Source organism: Protopterus annectens, chromosome 2.part0, assembly GCF_019279795.1.
Source record: "Protopterus annectens isolate FY-2018-M chromosome 2.part0, PAN1.0, whole genome shotgun sequence".
NCBI lineage: Eukaryota > Metazoa > Chordata > Ceratodontiformes > Protopteridae > Protopterus > Protopterus annectens.
The window spans coordinates 48080463-48101477 of NC_056728.1; the positions used below are offsets into that span (position 1 = coordinate 48080463).

Sequence of the window (21015 nt, forward strand, 5' to 3'; positions counted from 1 at the left end):
TACATAAAATAATCACAGTCCAAACACAAGCGTGATATTCCAATGGCAATAAAATGAAAGTAAAATGTTCCAACAAGTCAGTTCATAAAACAAACATAAAATTTATTTAAACGAGTAAGCGCTTTCGCCAAAGGCTTCTTCAGACTCTTAAAACAAGGACAAACACCATGAACAACCTTTTAAAACAACCAATACTCATCATTGGTTAAGTCACATCACATGTTCTATTCATTTAAAGGTACAAGGGCTGGTGTAATATTTACCATGCCAGTGAATCTATTGCACTTATAAAATCATAAAATATGCATCAAGATTTATAATTCAATACATTTCAAGGATATACATGGTATACAACAAAACCATATATGAAAGTATATTGTACTGAACTGTAGACAATGTTTCAATACGATCATGCATGAGTTTAAACTCAGCGCTTTCAAAACATGTTCGTTTCATTGGGGTTGAAGAACAACGAATATGCAGTTATCACACTAGCTCAACTGTTAACAAATAACTGCCTTGAGTGAAATTTCAATGCCATTAGATCATGCTCGTTTCATCCGGATTAAAAACAACGTTAATGCAAAAATCGTGCTCTCTCAACACTTTACATATAAACCAGTTCAATAGTTAGAAATCTGCCTTAGATGAAGTTTCAATGTCCTTAGAACATGTTCGTTACATCAGACTTAAAAACAACATAAATACAAAGATCGCACTTTTTCAATACTTTACGTACTACCTGAGTGTCGATTCTTTCACATATAAAATGTTCATAGCTTTTCAACTGCTTACATTAGAACATGCTCGTTTCATCAAGATTAAAAACAACGTTAATGCAAAGTTCGTGCTCTCTCAACACTTTACATATAAACTAGCTCAATAGTTAGCAGATATCTGCCTTAGATGAAGTTTCCATGTTATTAGAACATGTACGTTACATCAGACTTAAAAATAACATAAATACAAAGATCGCACTTTTTCAACACTTTACGTACAACCTGGATGTCGATTCTTTCACATATAAAAAGTTCATAGCTTTTCAACTACTTACATTTAAAAGTCAAACTCATTGTGTACAATCAGCTTACTGCGCGTGTTAACCTAACTGTATGTAAGATGCAGAATGCGGTAAGACGCTACTATGCGTGCATACGTATTTGTTGATTCGTAAGGAATCATATAAACATTCAGTGGTTAATTCGCCGTAAACTTACGGCATTGGAATTGTTAGATCTGTAGGAAACAGTTGTTGTAATAAAAATGTACCTACTAGAAGGTATATTACTGAATTTCATAGACATGTAAATACAAGTAAATATCAAGATAGATAAAACTGAAACGTAAAATTCAAAAAGCAATAATAAATGAAGTTATAATTAAGTATAGACATTAGGACTGCAGCGCAAAAAGTCTTAAGGTCTAAAACCTTAATGGAAGCAGTACTTTAATACAATCACAGTAAACCAAATTTCACTGTAAATATTGCGCTTTATGGACTAAGCAGCATCTACAACCAAAGTGTGTACATTTAAAATTATTATTATTAAACAGTCTAGGGTTCTATTTGTCATTTTTTAAGAATTAAAAGTTAAAAAATATATGTATAAATATATATATATATAGCCCATACACAGTCTGTTGTAAAATCAAGTAGCATATTGTGAAATTAGTTTAGGTATTTTTACCATAATATTTAAGTAATATTTCTCAATAACTTAACACCCAAGTAATAAAAAAGGTTCCATAAGTGTACTGAAGAGAAATATATCACAAAGATACCTAGAGTACTGAAACATCTTAATATGTAACTATACTCTTAGTCAAGGAATGATGAAATATAGTGTTTGCTGTATAAATGTGTTACCAATATCTAAGTAAAATATAGGCTTGCTAGTATGAATTACAGGTCTGGTATATTCACTAGTGAGTTCTCAAACCTATTAAAAGCCACATATAGTCAGTGGGGACTCACATCATCTCCGTAACCTCCTACTTTTTAAAAATGGCTTTAAATGTACTTTGTCATTTTACAACAGACTGTGTATGGGCTATATATATATATATTTATACATATATTTTTTAACTTTTTAATTCTTTAAAAATGACAAATAGAACCCTAGACTGTTTAATAATAATAATTTTAAATGTACACACTTTGGTTGTAGATGCTGCTTAGTCCATAAAGCGCAATATTTACAGTGAAATTTGGTTTACTGTGATTGTATTAAAGTACTGCTTCCATTAAGGTTTTAGACCTTAAGACTTTTTGCGCTGCAGTCCTAATGTCTATACTTAATTATAACTTCATTTAGTATTGCTTTTTGAATTTTACGTTTCAGTTTTATCTATCTTGATATTTACTTGTATTTACATGTCTATGAAATTCAGTAATATACCTTCTAGTAGGTACCTTTTTATTACAACAACTGTTTCCTACAGATCTAACAATTCCAATGCCGTAAGTTTACGGCGAATTAACCACTGAATGTTTATATGATTCCTTACGAATCAACAAATACGTATGCACGCATAGTAGCGTCTTACCGCATTCTGCATCTTACATACAGTTAGGTTAACACGCGCAGTAAGCTGATTGTACACAATGAGTTTGACTTTTAAATGTAAGTAGTTGAAAAGCTATGAACTTTTTATATGTGAAAGAATCGACACCCAGGTTGTACGTAAAGTGTTGAAAAAGTGCGATCTTTGTATTTATGTTATTTTTAAGTCTGATGTAACGTACATGTTCTAATAACATGGAAACTTCATCTAAGGCAGATATCTGCTAACTATTGAGCTAGTTTATATGTAAAGTGTTGAGAGAGCACGAACTTTGCATTAACGTTGTTTTTAATCTTGATGAAACGAGCATGTTCTAATGTAAGCAGTTGAAAAGCTATGAACATTTTATATGTGAAAGAATCGACACTCAGGTAGTACGTAAAGTATTGAAAAAGTGCGATCTTTGTATTTATGTTGTTTTTAAGTCTGATGTAACGAACATGTTCTAAGGACATTGAAACTTCATCTAAGGCAGATTTCTAACTATTGAACTGGTTTATATGTAAAGTGTTGAGAGAGCACGATTTTTGCATTAACGTTGTTTTTAATCCGGATGAAACGAGCATGATCTAATGGCATTGAAATTTCACTCAAGGCAGTTATTTGTTAACAGTTGAGCTAGTGTGATAACTGCATATTCGTTGTTCTTCAACCCCAATGAAACGAACATGTTTTGAAAGCGCTGAGTTTAAACTCATGCATGATCGTATTGAAACATTGTCTACAGTTCAGTACAATATACTTTCATATATGGTTTTGTTGTATACCATGTATATCCTTGAAATGTATTGAATTATAAATCTTGATGCATATTTTATGATTTTATAAGTGCAATAGATTCACTGGCATGGTAAATATTACACCAGCCCTTGTACCTTTAAATGAATAGAACATGTGATGTGACTTAACCAATGATGAGTATTGGTTGTTTTTAAAAAGGTTGTTCATGGTGTTTGTCCTTGTTTTAAGGTCTATTAAGTAGTTGATCATTAAAACTAAATGTGCTAAATTTGATGGAATAAGACCAGTGCCACATTCTATTTCCCTACCTGTTCTCATTTTCCAAAATCATTGGTGTCTTCCATGGCTGGCTGTGCTTCATTGGGGCCATTTTTATGCACTCAGGCTTGGGGACCTTTTGCCCCCCCCCCCCAGTCCAAAGGTGCTCCAATTTTCTAGTTTATTAATTATGCAGAGATTGCTAAGGCCATTGTCGATTTCCAGCACAAAGGTGGTTTCTATCTCTGTCCTCTCCAGATGATTTTAGAAGTAAGAAAGTATATCTGAGGTAAGCATCCATTTTCTACAGGTCTAAGTGATTTGGTGATGTCTCCACTTCACATTCCAGAACATCATCTAGCAAGTTCATATTTTCCAGCGTCAGTCCCGGGCTGCCTTCCTTCTAAGGCTTCTTTTGGTATTGTGCTGTTTTGAGGGGCACACTATTGCCCTCTCTAACATAAGCTTGTGTAATAGCAGCGTTATTGGTCCCTTTGAGTCCTATACAGGCTCCTGTGGTGCAGGCTTAACCCTCCAACTATCTAGGCACTAGGTCTGTTGTCAACCCACCTGCCATTAGCTAGGTTGGTACTGACAAAACAGTTTCAGGCTGTGCGCTTCCAGTTGTGTTGCAGACCTTCCAAGAGCTTTTGTCCCTGTTCATCCCAGACAATGCAGGGAGCCTTGGCTTGAGGTCACTTGGCTTCTAAGAATTAGATGTTAAGTTGTCAATCTCGCCTTCATTCTTGCTTGATGGGTTCGGAGCCGATCCTCTGCTCCGACTCGGCACTTTGCTAAGCTCGAGAGTCACTTTTACCAGCTCGAGACAGCCCCATATCCCATGATGCAAGGCGGTAAGTACCCAGATCTCGTTTGCCGCTTCGCTGATGAGGTCCTCCTTTTGCCAGCTCCTGGTAAGTGTTAGTTTTTAACTACTTTTTGCCCCTAAAATTTAACATTTTTCACTTTTCTTTAGAATACCTTCTTTTTTACTTATTTGTAAGCCCTTTTCTGACTAAAATTATATTTCCTTCTTTTAGTCAGGTTTCATTCCTCCCACCCCTGTCAGGGTGTGTGTGTGTGAGAGGTTAGTTACTATATATTAGATAACTTCTGTTTGGGACTGTGTTGTTGTGTACTGTTTGTGTACAACTATGTCCAAAGAAAGGGTCTCAGGCTTTAAGAAGTGTGACTCGTGCTGTCAGAAGATGTCTCTGACAGACGGTCACACTTCTTGTTTATATTGCCTGGGACCTCTCCACCTGCAGGACTCCTGTGCAATTTGTCATTTCTTTAGCCAGAGAGCCCTGCAGGAGAGGAGAAATAAGTTGATTTTAAGGGGTCTCCTTAAACCGGAGGGCTCTCCGGCCAAATCGGCTCCGAGCAAGACTTCTAAGTCTTCTAAGGCCCAGGCTTCTGTATCTAAGCCGGTGGCCTCGGCTCCGACTCCTTCGGAGTCGAGATCGGCTCCGGCTGGAGCCGATCCTGTCTTGCAAAAATCTTCGGCACCGATGGCTATCGGTGCCGATACTGTTATGGTCACATCGGTGTCTGCTCCGACTGGCTCCGAACACCATGTGGCTCAGGCTTCGGTGTCGGCGCCGACCGGCTCCGACACCGTTACTGTTATGTCTGTATCGGCTCCGGCTGGAGCCGATGCATCGAGACTTTCATTTGGAGCCGAAAAGTCCTCTGCTCCGTCTGGTTCTGTGGTTTCTTCGGCTCTGATGGTTCCTTCGAGGAAGAGGTCCAGGTCCCCTTCCTTGGAACCGATACTCTCGGCTCCGGCCTCACCTCTCCTCTCGGATATCTAGGTCGTCCAGGCTTTTAGACCATGATTTAGAGAGGGTGGTAAGTAGATTATTGAAATCACAGGCACTGGCCCAGATGCTGCATAGTCCGTCTCAACAGACGACTATTAGTCCACACCCTCTTCAAGTTCCTCCTTCGACTCTACCTCAGTGTTTGGAGCTGGAGTCTTCGGGGATAGTTACTGCTTTGGCTGAGGGGCGGATACCCCCCCCCCTTCTGCACCCTCAGCATCTACTCTTATCTCCTCTTCGAGACCTTCCTTGGAGGGATTCGGTGGTCGGGCTTCCCTGGTCTCCTCCGAGGGGGTGAGTGGCATCGGACCCTTGTCCGACCCCGCTCTTCCCCTTGGAGCCTCGGCCTTGGTGAGCTCGGCTCCGACATCTGCCTCGGAGCCTTCCCTTTCGGTGGGCCCTGGAGTCCCGGTTTCTTCGGAACGGGTTCTCTCGGACCTCCCTGGGAGGGGGGGCCTTCGAGGTGATGAAGAGTGTGCTGGCCACTGGGCTCAGCCAGCAGTCCATTCCCTTAGCTCCTCCCTCTACAGTGCCTGTCGATAGCTCCCGGACCCAGAGATCCACCACCTCAGGTTTCCCCACTGGGAATAACCCCCTCTTCCGAGGATTCTCCTGATCAGTCAGGAGATCCTCCGCGCAAGAGGACTTGTAAGAGGAAACACCTAGACTCCCCTGAGTCATCACTTCAGATACCGACGTAGATGAGTCGGAGGGATCCCCAAGATCCCCCTCTGAGGATGTCTCCTTTTCAGACATCCTAGAACTCCTAAAACAGAGGGGAAACTGGCCCTCCACAAATCCCTCTGAGGATGAGTCGGTATACCTAGAGGCGTTTGGATCTCGGCCCTCCACCTCCTGGGTGTCTCCGCCTTTCGACCCCCTTATGGAAGTTATTGCTCGAAAGGCTTGGGCTGCTCCTGACTCTGTAGAGCCAGTTCCTAGGAGGCCGTCTAAATTTATTACTGCCCCTTCGGAAAAGCAATTCCTTACGAAAGGTGTCCCTGTTGATGCCATGGTGGTGGCGGCTGCCACTAAGAAGGAACTTGCAGATCCTTCCGTACCAGTCCATCCTCCTAATAAGGATTCTAGGACCATGGATAGGTATGGTAAGCGGATGTTCTCTTCAGCGACCTTTGCTATGCGCTCGCTGAGCTACTTATGTCACTTCACCAGACTCCAAAGGGACATCCTTAAGGAACTAGGTGAAGTAGTACAGGATCCTACGGCTGCAGGGGCTCAAGAGAAAATTGCTTCTCAGCTAGGAATCCTTAATTCTATAGCTAACTCCTCCATGCGACTGATATCATATGCAGCAGATGGAGCGAGTAGAGCCGCAGGTACAGGGGTGGCTCTTAGACGTCAATCCTGGATGCGGCTCTGTAATTTTGCAGATCCCTTTAAGGCGTCCTTCACAAACTCTCCCTTTGATGGGTCAGCTTTGTTTGGCCCTCAAGTGAAGGATACATTGACCAGGTGTGAACAGGACGGCAAGACTCTTTCTGCCGTGGTCCGTTTTCCACCCCTTCTAGACCTTACCCCAAAGGACAGAAGGGTGGAAAGATGTGGTTCCGCAAATCCCAAGGAGTCACGCCGGATACACGTGGTCAGTTTACCCCTAGAGGCAGAGGGGGTAATAATAACAGACGCCGCTCTAGAGGCAGAGGGGGTCCACAGAACCAGAGAAGCAGAGAGCCTCTCTCTGACAAGCCCTTCCAGCATCCCTGAGATGTTGCCCGACTGTCCATCCTTGGAGGCAGTCGGGGGAAGACTATCGCTGTACCCAGAAGCCTGGCGTTCCCTCACTCAAGACAGATGGGTACAGTCGATTATATCCGAGGGTTACAAAATTCCTTTCGAGGAAAGTCCCTTCTCTCACACAAATTCCCTTCCAGATGTACCACCCGGTCTAAGGGAAGTTGCAGAGTTAGAAGTATTAAAGCTTCTACAAAAAAGAGCCATTCAGCCAGTTACAACAGACCATTCAGAGCCCGGAATCTACTCTTTTTGGTCCCCAAAAAGACGGGAGACTGGAGACCAGTATTGGATCTCAGCAGACTCAACAAGTCTGTGAGAAAAACAAGATTTCGAATGGTCACACTTCAGTCAATTTTGCCCTTCCTAGAAAAGGACAACTGGATGTGCTCAATAGATCTTCAGGACGCGTACTATCACATAAAAATTCACAGACGCTCCAGAAGGTTTCTCCGCTTTCGGCTGGGGTCAAGTCATTTTCAATTCAGAGCCCTGCCCTTTGGTCTCACTACAGCCCCCAGAGTGTTCACCAAATGTATGGCAGTGGTCACGGCTCACCTGAGACGTCAAGGATTCCAGGTGTTTCCGTATCTCGACGACTGGCTCCTTTCAGCCACCACCAGGCATCAACTTCTTCAAGCCAAGGATTACACACTAAATCTCTGCACTCAATTGGGAATTTCGATCAACTACGAAAAATCCTCCTTATTGCCCTGCCAGTCTATTACCGTCATAGGCACAAACTTAAACACTGTTCGGATGTCAGCAACCCTCACAGACCAAAGAATCTCAGATATACAAAGTCACGTGAGGATCATCCTTGCCAGCAGAATGGTGCAAGCCAGAATGGTTCTAAAGGTGTTGGGCCTCATGGCTGCGGCCATTACCCTTCTTCCCCTGGCCCGCTTCTACATGCGTCTGCTTCAGTGGATGTTGTTCACTCAGTGGTCGTACCAACAACTTCCAATGCGTCACCAAATCCTGGTGACACAAATTTGCAAGAATCATCTTTCATGGTGGATTACTTCTCCCCAGATTCACCAAGGCAGACCCTTTGTATCCCCGGCCCCGGTAGCCACTGTCACTACGGACGCCTCCCTGATCGGGTGGGGGGTCATTATCAGGGCAGGATGGTTCACGGGACGTGGCAACCGTTCGAATACCACCTGCACATAAATGTCCTAGAGATGAGAGCAGTGCTTTTAACGTTGCAAGCCCTCAACGACTTTCTTCCCTTGGGAACAATTGCAGTTCACACAGACAACATGTCTGTAGTATGGTATATCAACAAACAGGGCGGAACCAAGTCCTACCCCTTGTGTCGAGAAGCTCTCAGACTTTGGCAATGGGCGATCTCCTCTCATCGGTTTCTGGTAGCAACGCATATCCCTGGGAAAACCAACATTCTAGTGGACAGATTGAGCAGAGCTATTCTCATGCCTCACGAGTGGTCTCTCAAACAATCTATAGTGGAGGAGATTTTTCTAGAATGGGGCCGCCCATGTTGCGATCTTTTTGCTACTCCCCAAAACAGCAAATGCCCAGACTTCTTTTCTCTCTTCCCACTGCCAGGCCATCCCCCCAGAGACGCTCTAACCCAGGATTGGCCCCGGGGACTTCTTTATGCCTTTCCTCCCTTTCCATTGATTCCTCAAGTTCTCCAGAAAGCCACCATTTTGAGAGCCAAAATGATTCTCATTGCTCCCTATTGGCCTCGACAAATTTGGTTTCCATTCCTCCATCGTCACCTTTTGGTGCAGCCGTGGTATCTGGACCCAGTACCAGACCTTCTGAATCACCAATCGGGTCAGCTGCACCGGTCTATCCCTTCTCTCAACCTCACAGCATGGTTGCTCCACTTCCTTCCTTAGCCAGGCTTCCTATGATCTCTAATCCTGTTAGGGATATCATAGTGGCTTCCCTAAAATCCTCTACTAGAAGGATTTATACCAGCAAATGGAAACGCTTTTCTTGTTGGGCAAAAGCTAAAAATATTGATCCTTTTACTGCTGCAGTTCAAGCAGTTTTGGATTTCTTAGCGGAAATCTTTCACGCGGGCTCTTCTTCTTCCACGGTCAAAGTTCAGTTGGCTGCTATCTCGAACTTTCATGTCGGGTTCGCAGATCACAACATTATGTCCCACAGGCTTTGTAGAGCCTTCTTAAAAGGAATCTTTCTCCTGAAACCTCCAGTCAGGAGTCCTCCTCCTCAATGGGACCTAAATTTAGTGCTGACATCCTTGATTCTTCCTCCCTTCGAGCCAGCTGTTTCATGTTCCCTGAAATTTCTTTCATGGAAAACACTCTTCCTGGTTGCTATTACCTCGGCTAGGAGAGTGTCTGAACTTCATGCTCTCTCTGTTCGCCCCCCTTATTTGGTCTTCCACAAAGACAGGGTATCCTTGAGAACTAATCCGACCTTTTTGCCTAAGGTCGCCTCCAAAGAGTAATTTGAATCCGTCTATTGACCTTCCTGTATTTTTCCCAAATTACTCAAACAGATCGGAACAAAAATTACATTATTTTGATGTTCACCGCCAACTCAGATATTATTTGGACAGAACAAAGCAATTCAGGAAATCTGATCAGCTCTTTATTTCTTATGCTGATAACAAAAAAGGCCTTCCTGTCTCAAAAGTGACCTTATCTAGATGGCTTTCTTCTGTCATCTCTGAAATCTATCAGCTCAGGGGAAAACAGCTGTGCTCGAAACCTAAAGCGCATTCAACCAGAAGCTTAGCCACTTCCACAGCCTTTCAGGCTAGACTTCCATTAGACACTATTTGTGCAGCAGCCACTTGGGCCACTCCTCATACCTTTGTTTCTCATTACAAATTGGATTTGGCCTCCAGGGATAGAGCCAGTTTTGGCTCTACAGTTCTCAAGAGTCTGTTCCATTGAGCCACCCAGGATAGAGGTGCTAGGACGGTCCCATCAAGCAAGAATGAAGGCGAGATTGACAACTTAACATTGAGAAGTTATGTACCTACCATAACATTCCATGTTAGTTGTCTTCTCTCGCCTTCTTTCTTGCGACCCTCCCTCCTTCCCCCTGGCCTGGACAGACCTTTTTCTCCCTACATGGAAGAATGCTTCTTAAAACCATACAGTTCTGGTCTTCCTAACCCATCCTTCAGGCTTTTTTTCTGCCTTTCTTTCTTCTTTTTGGGAAGTTTTTTATGCTAGGTGTTATTGCCTATAGACAACAAACGAGATCTGGGTACTTACCGCCTTGCATCATGGGATATGGGGCTGCCTCAAGCTGGTAAAAGTGACTCTCGAGCTTAGCAAAGTGCCGAGTCGGAGCCGAGGATCGGCTCCGAACCCATCAAGCAAGAAAGAAGGCGAGAGAAGACAACTAACATGGAACGTTATGGTAGGTACATAACTTCTCATTTTCCTCCTGTGATGCACAGACTTCATTGAACATTTCTGAGAAAAGGACTGTAGAATCTCACCATATTGACACTTCTACAGAAGACTATGAGAAATAATTAATCTACTTCTCTAGAGGACTTCATCTAACTTGAGTGAGGTCTTACTAATGATGCAGGACAGGGAAAGGTGACCTATTCAGAAAATCTCCTTTCCATAGAAGAGTGTTTACACTAGTGGTGGTTCTCACCAAACATGTTCCTTAGGTGATCCCCTTCCTTATTGAACTTGGTGATGCAGTCATTGATTGATAGTCATGGAGCTACAGTGCCTCAGTTATCCTAAGGAGGTTGAACAGCATTTTTTGACACCTTCCCTCAGATTATACAAGACTGAAGACCCTTGAACTGCATGTGGCTGTCTCCACAGCTGCCATGAGGAAGCGTCATTCCTCTGTCTCAGTCTCTGCATCACATGGGTAAGGAATCTGGGGCACAGGACAGGCTGGGAAACAGGTTTTTGCTTCCTCCACTCTTTTTGTCATATGGTGCTGAATTATCTAATCTAGATGCTTTACTTCCAATTGAATATTTTCAGTTGAGCTAATGCAAATTGCTGAGGGTCTGTCTGATACTTTAATTAGATAAAAGCTTACTTGGCATATTTCTCACTTTCTGCAGTAAGAAATTTAATGGCCCAGGTATTATTTATTGCTACAGAATGAGTGGCCAGGGTAATGAAGCCTCCATGGCTATGAGTAGGCATTCCTGGATGTGCTTACCTATCTTTATTAGAGTACTAGAGCAACATTTATGACTTCATCCTTTTAGGGCCTCTTCCTATGTGGAACTGAAATTGACCAGTATCTTTAAAGCATGAAGCAGATGGTGCAATCCATTGCAGCTTCTGGGGTCTACTTTTTATCCTTCCCACTGGACACTGGGTCACATAGGTTCGTAGGTTCATAGGTTGGTACAAGGCTATCAGCCCTAGGGCCTATACATGCCTAGCCATAACAATTCCCTGGCTATTTCTTCCCACAGTATTTACTTCCCTGGACCCCTGTCTAGCAGGGCAACTGACATGATCCCCGAGGTGAACTTCCTATCTCCCATCCAATCATCAAGGTTCCTTTTGAAGAGGGCTAAGGAGGCGCTCTGCTTGACATGCAAAATGCAGCAATCTAGAAGATCCATTTAAGTCATTAGGGGCTACAATTTCACCCAAGGTTTGTTGTGGTCCCAAAGAAGATGGAGGACCTCAGTCCCATCTTCGACTTAAATGGCCTAAACCAGTTCTTTCCAAAGAGTACTTTTGCACAATAATGATGCAGTTGATCATTCTTTCCATGTCTATCTGAAGAAGACTGGATGTGCTCTTTGCATCTTTAAGACACCTGCCTATGCAGGATGTTTCTTTGCTCCATATTGAAGCCAGACAGTTTCAGCTGTGGACTCCTTCATCTGGTCTCATTTAAGACCACAGGGTGTTCACTAAGTGCATGTCAGTTGGGCAGAATGTCTTAAGACTGCATGGTGTCAGAGTCTTCTCATACCGTGGCACCTGGTTTCTGGTGGCCCTAGTGCTAGAAGATCTTGTAGCCTCCAGAGAGCAACTTCTATTGCTATTCCAGACCCTAAGTATTATAGTGGACACCACAAAGTCTCATTTGGTGCCCATGCAGTCAGTCACATTAATTGGATGCAGACTGGTCAGTCTGTTTGTTGAGCATGTCTCCCTTCAGACAGAATTCTATCCCTTCAGCTCAGTGTGTCATATTCTTCAAAGGTGGTCCATTTCAGGAGACACTTGTCTCTGGATGCTTGAGTTAATGGAAGCATTTATCTACGTTTCCAAATTCTTTGTATTGTATGAGAGTGTCGCGCTGGGCTGTCTGAATCCAGTTACTGGTTCCGATCAACTTTCCAATGAAGATATCTCACAAATGAAGAGCTGATGATAGTTGGTGGATTCACAAGTCCAGTTGTTATCTGGTTAGATCTCCTTTTACTGTTATGATGGTCACCATAGATGCTTCTGTTGTAAGATATGTGGGGCATTGTCAAGAGCAGACATTCAAAGGGATATGTCAGATAGAACCCTCTGTGTGTAATTGGTCTGGAGATGAAAGTAGTCATCCTTACCTTGCAGTTGTTAAAGGACACATACTCCACTGGGCTGTTGACATCCACACTAATAATATGGCTGTGGTATTGTACACCAGTAAGCAGGGAGGGACATATTCATTTTTTTCTCTCTTTCAGAAGGCCATGACAGTTGAGAATGGGCCTTTGCAACCAGCCATCTTCTCGTTGCCAAGCCATATCCCGAGAGAAGTGGACCAGCTTGGCCATTGCCTGCTTATGCCCCATGACTGGTCTCTCAAGTTGTCTGTAGCATTGAAATAGTTTTATCCCTGAGGAAAGCCTAGCTGCAGCCTCTATGCATTCTCAATCTGCATGAAATAGATGCACTTTTTCCCCCTTATTTCTCCCTTGGGAAGTTACTGCAAAGATATTTTCATCCAGAAGTAGCCCTGAGTCTCCCCTACACTTCTCCTTTCTTTTTAAATGACTGTATAAGGCCAAGATGCACAAAGCCATTGTCATTCTAATGATAACTTTCTTCTGGCCCTGGCAAGTGTAGTTTCTCCCGCCATGACTTTATATTCTGGGCAGACCTTTTAAATCGTGGACCATCTAGATGATTTTAGACTTGTCAGTCCAGCAAGTGTCACTCCTGTTGCTAAACACATGGCATGCTGGGAAAGGGTGCTTCAAATTTATAACTCCACTTAAGAGATAAAATACCTAGAAAACTGATAAAAGTAAGTGGATATGTTTCTCCATTTGGGCTTATGGCCAAAGCATAGAAAGTGCCACAGCTCCATTGCTGCTTAATTTTTGATAATTCAGTAAACGTGTTAAAAAATTATCACTTAATACGTAGGGAAGCACACATTTATATAAAAGAAAACAAAACCTGTTATGTTCCTAGTTACAAACATTGTACTCCACATATATTCTTTTATATAAATATCATCAATCCAACATTACATAAACTGATCAATTCCTGCCTTCCCTTCAAACCTCCCAGCTCCTCCAAAACATTTTTCTTCATGTGTTCCCACAATTTTCATTTTTTGTATCTGTAATTTGCTCATACCACTTTTTAAAGATCACACTTCCAGTTCTTTTGTCTGTTACAATATTTAATAATTCAAATAGAGTTGGTTTAGACTTTAATTTCCATTTTCTAGTAGTAGCTTTTTTTTGGCAGCCACCAGAATTAAACTTAACAATGCCTTACTATGGCTAGGCAATTCAGATCCTTATCTCGTCTCAAAAAAAAATTTCCTTACTTACACCCATTTGCTCACCCAATATTTCTGACGGGGTACTCTGTAGGGAAAGTCTGCCAACTCATTAATTTTCCCAGTTACTTCTTTCTTCCCCATCACAACTCCAACATCTGGCCATATACCTGATAAGAAATTCTTTGGAGTCTACTTGGGGTATAAAAAATGCCAATGCAAAAACTTCTAAACAAAAATCATAAGTCTTCTAGACATTGTTGCATATTTGGGAGACGTATATACGTCCTCACTTTGTTTCCTTGTGAATTGCTTATCCAGTGTCCCTTCCCAGTCTTTTGTAATATCCTCTGATTGATTCCTATAGTTGTTTTGCAACATTTTATATGCTCTACTAATTATCCATTTATCCTTTAACAGCAGAGCAGGACTTTCACTTATGAGGGCTATAGAGCATGTTCCTGCAAAACAGATAGGCCAAGGTTTTGACTCCAGACTTTTTCTGGTACCCATAAAAGAGTGCACCTGGTGCCGCATCCTCGATCTATCCATTCTAAACACCTTCCTGGTGATACCAAAATTCAAAATGTTCACCCTTCAGCAACTGCTACCCATGCTCTCCAAGAATGCTTGGCTAGCCACCCTAGACCTAAAAGAGGCCTACCTCCACATTCCTATCAGGAAATCATGCAGGAAATATCTACGTTTCAGGGCAGGATCTCTGCACTTTTAGTTCTCTGCACTTCCTTTTGGCTTATCTACTGCTCCCAGAGTTTTTACAAAATGTCTGGAACCCGCCATTGCCTTTTGCAGACAAAGGAATATCCAAATTTACCCATATTTAGATGACTGCCTAATTCAGGCAAACAGACAGGGAAAGCTGCTCAAGCACCTGTCCTTTGTAAAGTCCCTACTGACCTCCCTAGGGTACACTATCAACGAAAAGAAATCCAAACTAGTATCCACCCAAAGGATTATATTCCTGGGAGCAAGCCTGGACACAACATCCCAGATGGCATTCCTTACACCAGAAAAGCAAACTTACCTGACAGCCTACAGACCCCAGTTATCTGCAAGGAAAATCCTGCAAGCTCTGGGGTTCATGGTATCTTGCATTCTACTCATTCCATATGCCAGACTGCATATGAGGAATCTTCAATGGTACCTAAAAAGCATTTGGTGTCAACACCCTCAAGACCTGGAAACACGTATACTAATGATACCATGTCTAAGGAAAGATCTTCTTTGCATGGTGTCACAACAAGAGACTACCTTTCTCAACACACCCCGCCGCCCAGACTCTCACCACAGACGCATCAGACTATGCATGGGGTGCACACCCTGGATGGCAGGTACTTATAGGGCCAATGGAGCCCACAGCAAATCCATCTGCACATCAACCAAAAAGAGATGTTAGCTGTCCAGCATGCATTGACAGTTTTCAGGCCCTTTCTCAACCATGGGGCTCTCCTGTTCACAACAGACAACACCACTGTGGTGTGGTATATCGAGAAGCAGGGAGGGACTTGCTCCTACCCTCTATGCAGGCTGGCCATGACCCTTTGGCACACAGACTCTGCCGTGCAACTCCACATATTAGCACCATTCCTGCCAGGCTCTCTAAACTCTCTGGCAGACCACTTAAGCAGAAATCTTCTGGACCCACATGAGTGGCAGCTAGACCAAAGAACCTTCACTGTAATAACTCAGAAATGGGGCACCCCGAAGGTCAACCTCTTTGCCTCCCATACCAGCTATCAGCTCAGCAAGTTCTGCACCAGGGAGCATCACTGCATGGCTTGGAAAGTGGACGCCCAAGCCTTCCCCTGGGTCAATCTCTCGGTCTGTGCATTTCCCTCACTACCCCTCATCACCAGGGTAATTCTCAAAATAAAGGAGAAAAACCAAGGACAATTATTGCTCCAGACTGGCCTCGCCAGCACTGGTACCCACTGCTGCGCAGCCTGTCCCCACTGCCACCATGGCATCTCCCTCAGTCCCCAACCCTCCTGACCCAGAGGGAAATAGAATTCATGCATCTCCAATTGCAGACCCCCAATTTGGCAGCCTGACTTATTCCCTGACCACTGATCAATTTGCCAACCTCAATAAACAGGTTCTAGATGTTATACGTGAGACTAAACGCCCTAGCACTAGAAAGTCTTATGCTGACAAATGGAAAAGGTTCTGCACCTGGATTCAGGCTAAGGGAGCCAATATGACACAGCCCTCCCTACCTCTCATCCTGGATTACCTAGCTGACCTGCTACACAGTGGTCTCTCCTTTTCCTCTATTAAAATTCATGCCTCTGCTATCTCTGCCCATTTCCACACTGAGCACCCCCTTTTCTCACACCCTCTGATCAGACAGTTCCTAAGAGGTGCCAACAACTTGAGTCCACTCAGAAGAGCACCTACCCCAGCTTGGGACCTAAACTTTGTGTTGGAAAAGCTCACCTGCCCCCCCCCCCCTTTGAACCAGCATATTCAGCAGAGTTAAAAATTCTCTCCTGGAAGACAGCTTTTCTTCTGGCCATCACTTCAGCCAGAAGAGTCTCTGAGCTACCTTCATCATCTTCCATGCTGACAGGGTATCCCTCAGGACTAACCCATTCTTCATGCCCAAAGTGATGTCTGGTGTGGCTCTCAACTAATCCATTCATTTGTCCACCTTTTTCCTTAATCCACAAAACAAGGAAGAACGGGAACCTGCATTCTCTAGATGTGCACAGACAGCTCAGATTCTATCAAGACAGGACTAAAGCATTCAGAAAGTCTGATCAATTACTGGTCAGCTTTGCTGCAGGGGCAGAGGGCAAAGCCATCTCCAAACAAACCATTTCAAAATGGATAGCACACTGCATCCATTTCTGTTGCAAGCAACATGGAAAGCCTTCCCCTAAGGGTATTAGGACTCACTCTACCAGAGCAGCCTCCACCTCTGCAGCTTTCCTCATAGGAGTCCCCACCAGGGACATCCTGGAGGCTGCCACCTGGACTTCTGGTCATACTTTCACCAAACATTACCACTTGTCTACCTTCTCCAAATCCAAGGCAGGCTTTGCCACTGCAGTCTTATAGGGCATCCTAGCCAGCCCCTAGTCTCCTTGACTGCCTCCACCCATTTCCTCAGCTTTGAGAATCCATCCAAATGTGATGACTACAACAGTAAAGCATGAAGAATATAGTACAGTTGTGTACACTTACCATAATTGTAGATGTTAGTGTATTCACTGTTGCAGTCCTAGTTTCCCTCCCTCCATCCCCCTCTTCTTTCTTGCTTTCTCTCTCTCTCTCTCTCTCTCTCTGTGTGCTTACAGGAAATGTTTTGGTATTTACTTTCTACTGGTGGGGTTCTTCCACCATATCCTGGCTCCCACTTGTGGGCTCCTGACAGGGCAAGAAAAACTGACGTAATGGCGTTGGCTGCCTTACTTTATACTACTGCCGACCTGACGCCAGTCCTGAAGCGACAGCAACTGACACAGAAATACTAAGCCTCTGGTATTCGGGCTGGCCGAGGGCTACCCTGGCAGGGATAACCCAAATGTGATGATTACAACAGTGAATAAACTCTAACATCTACATTTATGGTAAGTGTACACAACAGTACTTTTTGTATATATCATACTGTGCACTTGTCCTTTGTTGTATTCATCTTGAGAAAGTGCCTTGTCGTGAAAGCTTGTTGCTGCTTTTCTTATAATTTCCATGGTTCAGGAGTGGCTTTGTTAGGAAATATTCCCAATGTGTGTCATTTTCCAAAAAGATGTTTGCCAGTAAAGTGTCATAGTTAACTTTTTCTAAACTGCTGCTAAGTTGTATTTGATTTTGCTGTTAAAAATGTTAACAAATCTTTGTCATCAAAGTCCTGGACATACTCCGTTAGAGCAATCGCCATTTCACAGACATTTTTGTTATGTTTCTTTAATGCATTTTAATGGTAATGCAGTGGCTGTGTGGGCATCAGTGAGCACTTTTGCAAGAGACTACATGCTGGGCATGATGTCCAGACCTGAGTCTTCTTCAGTGCCACCATAACATGAGGTATTCTTTCACAAGGGTCCATCCAAGATGCTTATCTCTGTACTCTGCAGTCTTGGTAATGAAGAAAAACTCAATTCCCAGATGCAAATAAGTTTGATCTTGATCTGCAGTTCCATCTTTCCCAGCAGTCCTATTCCTTGACCTTGGTCCTGACTGTCCTGGCAAGTGGTTTATGAAGTTAAATTTTCCTTTTTTATTGTGTATAGTTATCACTGTTTTGTCTCCACCTTGCACAGATTTCAGAGATCTGCTGAGAGAAGTCTTGTTAAGCCCAGCATTGTGGGCAAAGAGGATGGTCCAAGCAGGCTTGAAAAGTTTCTGTTGCCAGGTAGTCCTTCTGTTCTTGGTCCTCTTGCTAATGAAGATGGAGCTGCCAATCCACATCTGCTTTTTTGCTGAGCATGTAGCTTTCATTTATGAAAGTACAGTAAGCACTTGTCTTCTGTGTCTGATTCAGCAATGGCACAGGCTACATTTCAAGCATTTATAGCAAAGAAACCTTGGATGACGTGTGTGCAGCAGCTACATGGGCTTCAGCCTTTACTAAATGTTTTTGCAAGACATTACAAGCTACATTTAACCCCTAGTTCAGGGCTACAGTTAGTAGGAGTATGCTCTCATGAGGATGACCACCCTGGAAAATAAGTTCAGGACTCTTGTCCTATTGGTTGATGAGGATTGGCCATCCCATCTCTTGTAAGAAAGTTATCTACTTACCAAAATGTTGGATCTAGATGATCAGGTCCATCCTCGACATACATACCTTCCTTCCCATTGCATCAGAGCAGACCTTATCTAGAAGAATTTGTATTTTTTTTTCTGATCTTCATTGCATGGCATACAGACTAGCAGAGCATTATAGATAAAAGGTAAGGGGCTTGTAACCTGGTAATATTTCATATGCAGAGCTGGTGATGGGTCTGCAGTTTTAGTCCTGTTTGTTGTTGAGGGTGGACCAGTTAATGCAGATCTGACATTATGATGAGTACATAACTTTCATGCCTCATCTATTTTGTAAAAGTAAAGTTCATGCTCCTAAGGTGATGCTGCATACATCTAAGGGAGTTAAGGTGCAAAACATTTTACTAACCTCTGTTGTATTGTTCGTTTCAGGAAAGATGAATTCAGAATGGACTTGCAAAAGCTCTGGGCTGCAGTACTGGATTTCATTGGGTCTGCATGAAGGAGATTGTGGCCAAGATCCATTTGTAGTATCCCCATTGAACAGATGAACAATACTTCATTTATCGCTGTTTAACATGAATCACTTCAAGCAAGTTGGTCTACCATTACCTTCCACTGTACTATATGCAACAAGACTAGTATGTTTAGACTGCATGCCATGCAACATTTAAATTTTATTTTTTTTCAGGGAAAAGAGGCTAGGCAAAGCCCTTTTTTTCCTGTGTATAGGTTTGTATGACCTGATATCAGAGGTCAAAGGCTATATCTGTGTAGAAAATTGATATGGTATACTTTTGGAAATGCATTGCATTAATTTAAAATTTGATATCTTATTATATTGGTGCAATATGTTCCGACTTTGTTTTTACAACAACATTTGGAGCCAGAAAAACTCTGTTCCCTATCGGTACTAAGCTACAGTGTAATGTATTGTTAATTGTATCAAGGGTGTATGTTCACTCTAGACGCTCAGGATTGTTGAAAAATATAATGGAAGCACTGGAAGTTGATGATATTAGTCCTGCTGTGGAGGCCACTGAGGATTTTTTCACCACTTTTGACGATAAACTGACACATGGTGAAGTATTCCAGCAGAATGTGTGTGGGATACAAGAAGCCCAGGCCGTAACCAGCTGTGACGTTCTGAATAACAAGGGGAAGAGGAGTGCTCAGGGACAGTTGAGCAATGTTGCATTTATTGGCACAAGTAACAAAGTGTGGGAGCTTTGTGGAAATGATGCCATAGAATCTAAAGTACAGGCAGCAGTCTGTGATAATAGATTAACGGTGCCAAGGAGTACTTCATCTAACCAGTCTGCTTGGCAAGCTAAGGAGGGTGAATCTGCTCTCAGAATTATCAGGATAAATCAAAGCAGAAGGCTTAGGCCTGGCTCTACAAATGATGCTGATACTGACCCATTATCTCATACCAAAGATGGCTCCGGGTTTCAAATGAGGCATGCTAGATCACATTCTGATGTTGTATATTCCCAGCAAATGTTTATGTCCAGCTCATCTGTGCCCCAGACTACATCTGATTCACGCATTTGGTGTCCTAAGCCTGCCTTGCCTTTCATACCAGACAAACCTTTAAATGGTGCAGAACTTGCTCATGGAAACAAAGGTAAGCCCCGCATTTCAACACTTAAGTAAATTCATTTTTCTGTGTGCTCTACAAATGTTATTTTATGGGTTAGTGAACATAAGCATAGTAGGACCTGACCATAGTTGTGCGTTCACTTTGGTTATTTGTAAATTTCTGAGGCAGACAAATGGATTATTTTGTATTTTTATAGTAGCTTTTCAGTGTGACAATGAGTACCCCCATGTTGAAATTGATACAGTTCACATTACCAACAAATAAACACTTTTTTGATTTATTTTAGTTACTGTGTTTTAAAGTATAGTAGAATACAGCATGCAGTCTGCTGTGTAACTGGCATTTGCTGACTTATTTGAAGTAATCCTGCTTTGGGGTATACTAGCATGCATGGACAGTCCAGTCATACAGGAAATCTGAGATTATGTTGTTAGAAGAGACTGTGTTGTGTTTGTGTATAGTCTGTACCAGACGTCTGTCAATATGTTGTTGTAGTTCCTAACTTTAAAGATGGGAACCACTAGTGGACAAATGCATCATCCATTCTAGGATATGATATGTCCAGTTAATAGTGCTTTTCAGTCCAGATGTACAGAAGGGTGTTAGAAATAAGTGAAAAGTGTTAGGAAATTACTACTGTGTAGTCCCAAGTGTCTCGCTCAAAAACATTGCACCAGGTTTGTATTCTTTAACTCACTCTTTCCAGCATAGCATTATGTGTTTCTTAATACCGCTTTGAAAATCTGCCATTGTTTTTAACAGCACCACCTTTTGGGAGGAGAATGTTCAAACATTCATTCCCTTTTCTGAAAATATACTTCTTTACCCAACCCTAGTCACTTTACATCTTGATTGCAG

General features: G+C 42.7%; 1 protein-coding gene across 3 annotated transcripts in view; it reads left to right on the top strand.

Moving 5' to 3' along the window:
* Window positions 1-21015, top strand: part of PLEKHM3 (pleckstrin homology domain containing M3) — a 1264948-nt gene that overhangs the window by 48542 nt on the left and 1195391 nt on the right. For 2 of the 3 annotated variants that reach the window (XM_044060533.1, XM_044060535.1), the window contains exon 2: window positions 18987-20181. In XM_044060533.1, the coding sequence (XP_043916468.1) occupies window positions 19548-20181 (634 nt within the window). In that variant the 5' untranslated portion in view covers window positions 18987-19547. Of the gene's footprint in view, window positions 1-18130; window positions 18202-18986; window positions 20182-21015 lie in introns of those variants that run through there. The other variant, XM_044060536.1, reaches the window with a different exon arrangement.